The 9,299-nt window shown below is 35.8% G+C and overlaps 1 protein-coding gene across 1 annotated transcript; it reads left to right on the forward strand.

The window, feature by feature from the left end:
- Positions 1-4,094, forward strand: LOC113699854 (uncharacterized). The gene is made up of 3 exons (XM_072057989.1): positions 1-791; positions 877-1,364; positions 1,648-4,094. The coding sequence occupies exons 1-3, from the start codon at positions 1-3 to the stop codon at positions 4,092-4,094; spliced, it is 3,726 nt and encodes a 1,241-aa protein (XP_071914090.1).
- Positions 4,095-9,299: the final 5,205 nt, after the last annotated feature.

Genomic DNA, 9,299 nt, shown 5'->3' on the forward strand with positions numbered 1-9,299 from the left:
ATGAGAGTTCAGGTGTGGAATTGTCAAGGAGTGGGGAGCCCCTTGACAATTCCCCAGGTGAGGGAGGTGAATAACCTCTTCTCTCCAAGCATGGTGTTTTTAAGTGAGACTAAAAATAGGACAATTTACATGGAAAAGGTGAAAAACATTTTAAAATTTGATGAGATGGTTGTTGTTGAAGCAATGAATAAGGCAGGCGGGCTCGCCCTACTGTGGAAAGAGGAAGTTAAGGTTCTTCAGGTTTTGAAAACTGCATTCACCATAGAGGCGCATGTGGTGGATTTGGAAAATAATTCTGATTGGTGGTTTGTTGGCATTTATGCGAGTTGCGACAATCACATTAGGAAACAACAGTGGAAAGTCATTGAAAGAAGGAAATCTCTATGGGGAGAAAGATGGATCTTAGCTGGTGACTTTAATGATATCATTTCCAACGAAGAGAAATGGGGTGGTATTTGCAGGCAGGAAACAAGTTTTCAGGATTTCAAGCAATTCATTAATGGAAATCAACTTATGGATATTGGATTCACTGGACATCCATGGACTTGGTGTAACAATTACGAGGATACGGGGGAGATCAAACAGCGATTAGATAGGGGTCTTTGTAGTCTCTCTTGGTCACAGGTTTATGAGAACGTAGTGTGCAGACATATAGATTCTTATGCATCTGATCACAGCATTTTGATCATAGACACTAAGCCGAACTCTAGTCGGCGGCGTAAAAGATTTTACTTTGACAAGAGGTGGCTACAAAGAGCAGACATTGGGGATGTGATCAGGGAGGCATGGCAGTAGGAGACTCAAGGATCTAGAATGTATCAAGTTACTATCAAGATAAAAAAACTGCCGTCTAGCTCTCAGTAAATGGAAGAACAGGTTCCAAACAAACTCTAGGCAGAAGATAGAGAATATTCAATTTCAATTGAGTGAGCTGAAAAAGTCAACAGGGAGCACCAGAAATGGTTTTAATGGATCTCTAAAGAGACAATTGAAGGACACATACCAAGAGGAAGAACAATACTGGCAGCAGAAATCAAGGATCCAATGGCTCAGGGAGGGAGATAAAAATACAAAATATTTCCATGCCTTGGTTCAAGGTCGGCGAAGGCGAAATAGGCTAAACAAATTACAGCGAGACAATGGTACATGGACTGAAGGTGAGGAGGAGTTGTGCAAAGAAATGGAGGACTATTACCGGAATCTTCTGAATGGGAATGAGGGAGGGGACTTAACTGAAGTACTGGATGGTATACCACACTCTATCATGGATGAAATGAATGAAAACTTGCTTAAACCAGTCTTGGAAGATGAAATTACATCGGTTGTTTTCTCTATGAACCCGGACAAAGCTCCTGGGATTGATGGTATGTCACCTTTATTCTTTCAAAAATTCTGGACTACCATCAAACAAGATGTGGTAAATGCCATCCAAACTTTTTTCCATACTGGTTACCTTTTAAAGAGTGTTAATCACACAGTGATTACTCTTATTCCCAAAGTGCTAAACCCTACATCCTTGAAGCAGTTTAGACCCATTAGTCTCTGTACTACCATGTACAAGATCATAGCTAAAATCTTAGCCAATAGGATTAAAAGTGTCTTGCATTGTTGCATTTGCAAAAATCAATCTGCTTTCATTTCTGGTAGGCAAATTCTTGACAACATTTATGGTTTCTCATGAATATTTGCATTATCTAAAAAACATGCGACATGGCAAGGAGGGGTTTATGGCAGTTAAGCTTGACATGTCTAAAGCCTACGACCGTGTGGAGTGGAGCTTTTTGGAAGCAATGATGCATAAGATGGGATTTCACAATACATGGATAAATTGGATAATGCAGTGCCTAAGTTCTGTTTCCTTCTCTTTTCATATTAATGGGGAGGTAAAAGGGTATGTCATCCCCAAGAGAGGAATTAGACAAGGGGACCCTCTATCCCCTTATCTATTTCTAATTTGTTCAGAGGGCTTATCCAATCTGCTTAGGAAGGCTAAGGCTAATAGGATGTTGTCAGGGATGAATATAAGCAGAATGGGACCTAATATAACTCACCTTTTCTTCGCGGATGATTCCTTAATTTTTTGCAAAGCAAATCAGGATCAAGCAAAGGAGTTAATGAGAGTGCTGGATGTCTATGGCTTGGCGTCTGGTCAAGTGATTAACCTGGAAAAGTCCTCCGTTCTATTCAGCAAGAACGTGCAACCAGGTTTGATGCTCCTGATTTGCCGAACCATGGGGAATATGCAAAGAGTCTGTCAAGGCAAGTATCTCGGATTACCAATGGTAGTTTCGAGAACAAAACAACAGCTTTTTGGTTTTGTTAAGTCGAACATACAACAGAGAGTGCTCCAGTGGAAGAACAAGTTTCTAAGTATGGCAAGCAAGGAAATATTACTTAAATCAGTGGCTCAAGGTATGCCTACTTATACTATGTCATGCTTCAAGGTGCCATCTAGATTGTGCAAGGAAATCAGTTCACTCATGTCAAACTTTTGGTGGGGAGACATCAATGGAAATAATAAAATTCATTGGTGTTCCTGGAGAAAGATCACTCAGGAGAAGGACAAGGGGGATTTAGGATTCAAGGATTTGGAGGCTTTTAACATTGCACTACTGGGTAAACAGGTATGGCGTTTGATTTCTCAACCCAACCTGTTAGTTAGCCAAGTAATGCGGGCTAAGTACTACTCCAGAACTTCAATATTCAGGTGTAAAGTCCCCAATAATGCCTCATCGTTATGGAGAAGTCTGTTGAGCGCGAGACACGTGGTGGAACAAGGCACTAGAAGACGGATTGGTAATGGAAAGAATACACATATCTGGGAAGATAGCTGGCTTCCGGACACAACAAATGGGAGAGTAACTACTTGCAGAGCTACGGATGGTGGACTGCAGAAAGTAGCAAATTTGATTTGCCAAAAAAGATGGAACCGCAATTTGGTTTTCCAAACTTTTAACACCAAAGATGCGGACAGAATTTTGAGTATCCCAATCAGTCTAGCTGGCAGGGAAGATTCTCATTTTTGGTTACATGGTGTGGATGGGAATTACTCCGTCAATTCAGGGTATAAGGTGTTGATGGCTAGCAATGAAACCAAGCAGAAAACAAATCAGAATGATAGCACTACTAGTTGGGAGCATCAGTCTAAGAAGATTTGGAAGCAATTGTGGAGCTTAAAGATTAAGCATAAACAGAAAATATTTCTCTGGAAATGTCTAAACAATGCTTTACCGGTCAGAGATATCATCTATGGTAGAATCAAAGCTGGAGACCCAATTTGTATGCGATGTGGAGAGGAAAGGGAGACGATTGAACATACATTTCTGAATTGTGTGGATGCAAAAATGACATGGAAGTTAGCCCCAATCCAATGGGAAGGCATATTGGAACAACATGGCTGTTTTAGAAAATGGTGGACATCCATCATTGATGCTAGACATAGAACACAAGGTTGGCAACATATTGCTCTATCGGTCCATATACTCTGGCAAATATGGAAAGGGAGGAATGGGGCAGAATTCAATGGCAAGAAATACAGGCCATGGACGGCTATTCAGAAGGCATTAAAGGAATGGTTAGAATTGGGAGAAGTAGATAGACTGGAAACTAGGATGAGTACGACCGAAACAGAAGCTCTACATCTGCAATATCCACAGCTTTGTTCACAACATGGTGTCCTGCAATTCAGCATTGCAATTACAAGGAACAAGCACGAACCATGGGTTGGCATTGGAATCTGTCTAATAGGAGGAGCTCAGGGAACACACACAGGCTGGGCAATGCGTGAAACCAGTTCAGGATCTTTTTTACTGGATGAAGCATTAGCTCTAAAATTTGCAATGTGTAAAGTTGCTGGAATGCAACACAGGGTGGTCCAATTCCAAGTTCAGAATCAGCAGCTCCTCAACCTTATTCAATGCAAACAAGCACGGGATATCAGATTAGCAACTGTGGTGGAGGATATTGTTCAACTTAGACTTCTGTTTCACATGTGCTCCTTTTGTCTAGTTCAAAATGATAACTATCATCTAAGCTCCAAGCTTAGTTCTTATGCTTTAGGCATTACTTTTGATGAGGAACTTTTGTTTCCTTAGTGGTTAAATGACCGCTTGTATAGTTTCATCGAGCCTTTGCTCGTACTTGTACATCTTTTGAAAAGGAATACAACCATATATCGTTTCGGAAAAAAATGAAGAAATTAGAATGCGTACACAATTTACATATTGAACTTATAGTCTATTTAAATGTGTATGTACCATACACATATAAGTTATAATTCAACAGGTGGTTTGCAATTGAAATAGGAGCAACATGAATTATCCATTTGATGCTTATGGTGTCTCCGCACCGGATTCGAATGCGTCAAATAAAATATATTACACTGGGATGGTCTATTCATGCTTAAAAACTATGGTGTAACATGTCGAGATTAGGTTATAACTATGCTAAAATGTAGGGTTAATTCCACTTTGTCCCCCCCAAACTTTGGATGATTACCCACTTCAGTTCCTAAACTTCAAAATGGGACACTTAAGTCTCTAAACTTATAAAATGGGGCACTTAATCCCTAAACCCTTATAAAATGGGACACTTCGACCACTAACGGCATTCAGGATTTATTAACAATTTTTCTTAAGTGGGAGGTATTTATAAGTTTAGGGACTTAAGTGTCCCATTTTGAAGTTTAGGGATTGAAGTGGATAATCGTCCAAAGTTTGGGAGGACAAAGTGGTATTAACCCTAAAATGTAATGTAACGCGTCTACCAAATTCAATATCATGCATGTATACTATACTAAATTGTAGTGCAAAGCCTCTCACTCCATATTGGTAAAAAAAGGTCTATTCAGTGAGTTTAGATTATTTCAACCTTATTTTACACATACCACACACATAATATAATCTCAAAGCACCAAATATTTACACAAAAATTATGTTATTATGCCTTCAACAACACTCACTCAGGTACCAAGATTTTATTTGTCAATAGAAAAGATAAAACAACTAAAATAAAATTCTAGAAATTGAATTGAATTGAATTATTGGAAAATTAGGATTAACACTAACCATCTTCTTATGGGAAATCATCACCGATTGACAATTCTTTTACCAATTGGGGAAATAAATGTTCTTTTTATATCCAATTGTGATTAAAATAAATGAAAGCAAAAAACCCCACATATGCATGATGATTGTAAGAACCCAAGAGTATACCTAAAACTTAGATGATGTGAAATTTGTTTCTTAAATTCTTTATTCGACAACCAAGCTTTAGTGGATCTCTTTGGACAGTGAAACAACACAATTTCAAAAAGTTGAGACTTTCTTCTGCCTTGTTAGTTTTTTTTTTTTTTTTTGTTTAGAGTTCTTTTGATATTTTTCTAAATTTTTCAAGGAATGGGAAGAATACAAGAGAAAATGTCCTTTTCTTTCGTTTCCAGATAAGGCGACGGTTAACGACATTGTGATTAATTTACCATTTTTTCACTTTTTTCTATGATCCTTCGACAATGCCGTTCGACTAAACCCACTAAAATGAACTTGGTGGCTTAATCATCACCGTTCGTCTTCCAACTTTTACTTTGGGTCGTGATATTTTCTGAAATGGAAAGTACGCCAAATTGTGACGCCTCGGACGCTATAATAGAGCCAGAGTTTACGATAAATTTCTTCTTCCAAAATCTCACAAAAAGACTTCATCAGGTTGGTCACTATAACAAGGAAAGCCTTGGATAAGCAGTAATTATGCGCCATACTTTATATCCGGGGCATAACACCACCATGCCTCATAGTTATTCCACAAGCAAAAAACATTGCTAAACTAATACAAAAGTCCACCAACTATCAAACTGAACTTCATTTTTTATATATATAAAATTGAACTTCAATTAAATTAATAGTTCTTCCTCACAACCCAATAGAAATATAATATATATATATATATAAGCTAGTATATCATTGGACTAGCCATGCCCAAGTTGCAATAATTAATCAAAACAAAATAGAATCTGCATGTCAACTATATTGATTCGAAGTTAATATCATGATCTATATACATATAACTAGAGGTGTCAAAATGGGTGATTTGGATGGGTTTAGGTTGGGTAAAATGGGTTGTGGGTATAAGTAAGTCAACCCATTTATACCCATTTAATTAGATAGGTATAAATGGGTAAGTCAAAAAATGAATTGGGTAACTCAATTACCCATTTATAACCCATTTATTTTAACTTTTTGTAAATTCATTTAAATTCATTTTTGCAAACTAAGTTATCAATTTATACCATCCTTTGCACCCATCATTAATTTTAAATATTTACTTATAATGCTCAATAAGCCTAATTTTCAATTTTTTTCCCATCCATACTCTATGTCGCAAAATTACATACTATTTCATAATTAAACAATAAGAATATAAAAATTTGAACTAAGTACTATAAAAGTTAACATAAAAATTTAATTCAAAAATTTTAAACCCCTAGCATTTTTTCATGTGTAAATTTAAAATTTTATTTTGGAAAAGTAAGAAAAGAAGCTAAAACTTGTCATAAATTGGTAATGTTGAAAAATGAGCAAGTTAATAAACTAAAAGAAAATAAAATGATAAGATAAAACCAACAAATAATAATAATAATGAAACAAAAGTAGTTAATATCATGACAAAATGAAAATTTTTTTTAAAAAAGGGGTGGGGGAAGACAATTTTAAATGGGTTAATTGGGTTTGATGGGTTACCCAATAATACCCATTTAATAAATTGGTATTATTGGGTAATTCATTTATACCCATATGCAAAAATTTAAGATACCCATACCCATCTATTCATGGGTGGGTATGGATAAATTTAGTTAAATGGATTCGTTTGATAGCTATACATATAATATATATTAAAAGGTGTTGTATTATTGATTTGATACAGTTAGATAATTCATCACCTAATTAATTAGAATCATCTAGGATTATGCTTGATGCTATGGTCATATTAATCTTTTAGAATTACCACAGCTCTAATATAAAGCAGAAAATATTATATGCTTGTAAAAAGTACTGGTATTGGTCCCCAAAAAATTATTAAGGAAAATCCCAAACTTTTTAAGAAATAAATGAGAGGAGAATTCATGAACTATTCTGAGATTTTTACCACAAAAAGAGGAGGAAAACAACATACTCTTAAAAGGCATAATAAATTATTATAGAAGTTGAGTAAGTTTAACTACTGTTATAAAGTAAAATAAGCATGAGTTTTTATTTCAAATTTCTTTTTATTTTAAATAAAATTTAAAAAAATGATTGAAAATATATATATGAGAATTTTGAATACAAATTAATTAATGAATTATTAACACATGTCCAAATGTAAATAGTTGGGTATATGTGTAGTAAATCTTGTATTTATTATTTTGAATTACTTTCAAACAAGTTGGGTATCGGTACCCAAATAAAAAACCCAACCCGCCCAATGAATAAGTTGGGTTGTTCTTGTCCAATCTAATAAAACCCATAATCCAATTGACCCAACCCATCCTTTAAAATTAATGGGCGGATTGGGCGAGTCGTTGGGTTTTGAGCTTTTTTGCCAGCTCTACCATTAACTATTGCTATCCTCAATCCTTGGCATAAGCTTCCTTAGTGACTCTAATCTCTGCAAAAGTGTTAAATAATAAGGCGAGCAACTGCTTTACTCAATAAGTAATATAAGTACTCATCTACTGGTCTGAGTAAGTTAGTCTACTAATACTTTTCATCAAAAAACAGTAAATATCAGTAGTACAATACAAAAAATCAATCTACGAGTTTACAAAGAAACTATGATCTTAACACATACATGGTACTAAAGCATTTAGAAATCTAGATACAAATTAGAGTAAACAAGTCATATTTATCCATATATCCAAACTTTGGAAATATCCATACTCATGCCGATTTCGTATCAAAATATGCATTTGAAATCTTTTCTTTCATACCAATCGAGTAAACATACATGGAAAGTGCAAGAGCTACTTACCCCTGCCATAACGAGCCAACTCTCAGCACAATTTAGATAATTCCCGTGGTGCACGTCCTCCCCACCTTGAAAATTTTATGTATTTTCTTAACGCATTCCATTATTTAAGAGCATCTCGCTTGGTCAATTAAGAACTAAGTCTGCAGGGATTAAAGAACAATCTTGATGTAATTGTTATGCAATGGAGATTATGTCGAATATCATCTAGAACCAAACTATTGCAAGAAAGGGAATGCACTGTCAGTCTAATTAGAAACTGACAACTAAGAAAATGTGCAACTGGAAGGCCTTGTCGAAGAGTTCGTCAATTTTTTATTCTATTGGGGAATCCATCTGTCTTTATTCTGATCAATACCCTTTTATTTGCAATGTGTTATCCCTTTTATTGGTATAGCTATATTATCTCAGGAACTTGGTTCCTTTGCAACTCGCGGATGCATGTCAAATCTTCTTATCAATTTACTTGGCTGATTTAACTCTTTTCTCACTTTCCATTTATCAGTGTTTAACTTGGATCGAATCGGCCAATTCGACTAATTAAACCAAGAACTAACCACGACTCCATTCTGATTATATGCCAAAATTGAAAAACAATAAAAACCGTTCAAAATTGTTGAAACAATAAAAACTAGTTAAATTGGTAACATCCCATTCTTGGGCTTTATGATTGTGGGCCGCTCAAAACAAAACAATATTATCCTCAACGAACCTGCTAATAGCCTAAGATGATCCTTTTAAATTCCTACTTTCTCTATTTAATATTATACTCTACGAACATATATAGGTTTATATGTATATATATACATATATGTATAAGTATATATATACACCTCATTGTGCAGTGAATGGCCGAGATTGAGGCAAACTATTCTGGTTCGATTTCGAGCCGTGTCCGTTCACAACACAATACAGTTCCTCCTTGTAACGAAGTTAGAACTAAAGCCCCTCATTTTCGGGCTAATTACTTAGAATATAGGTTAAAAAAAGAAAATTCAGACATTTACTGATCTGACACAGGGTGAGTACAAATCTATGGGTGCTTCCAGATCTGTCAGACCAATAAGTCGTGTGCGAGCTAAGAATTTGGCAGTTTCAGGAATTCGATTTTTGGCTCCTTTGGAAATGTTACAGAGAGAGGTTTCCCTGCTAGTTGGATTGTTGGTTTGTGACTTCTGCCATTTCAGGTTGCTTCTCTGTGTGAGCGCATGCGCACCCAATGGCATGCCTGTTTTACTTTGTGGTCTGTCCCAAATAAGAAGTCTAGATGCTTACTGTATTTGTTCCTAATCCCTTTT

This window comes from Coffea arabica, chromosome 7c (genome assembly GCF_036785885.1).
Source record: "Coffea arabica cultivar ET-39 chromosome 7c, Coffea Arabica ET-39 HiFi, whole genome shotgun sequence".
NCBI classification, from domain to species: domain Eukaryota; kingdom Viridiplantae; phylum Streptophyta; class Magnoliopsida; order Gentianales; family Rubiaceae; genus Coffea; species Coffea arabica.

Coding starts and splice junctions, on each gene's coding strand:
- LOC113699854 (XM_072057989.1), top strand. CDS start 1: ATGAGAGTTCAGGTGTGGAATTGTCAAGGAGTGGGGAGCCCCTTGACA. Junction 792..876: donor GTGATCAGGGAGGCATGGCA/GTAGGAGACTCA, acceptor ATGGAAGAACAG/GTTCCAAACAAACTCTAGGC. Junction 1,365..1,647: donor CAAAGCTCCTGGGATTGATG/GTATGTCACCTT, acceptor CATTTCTGGTAG/GCAAATTCTTGACAACATTT.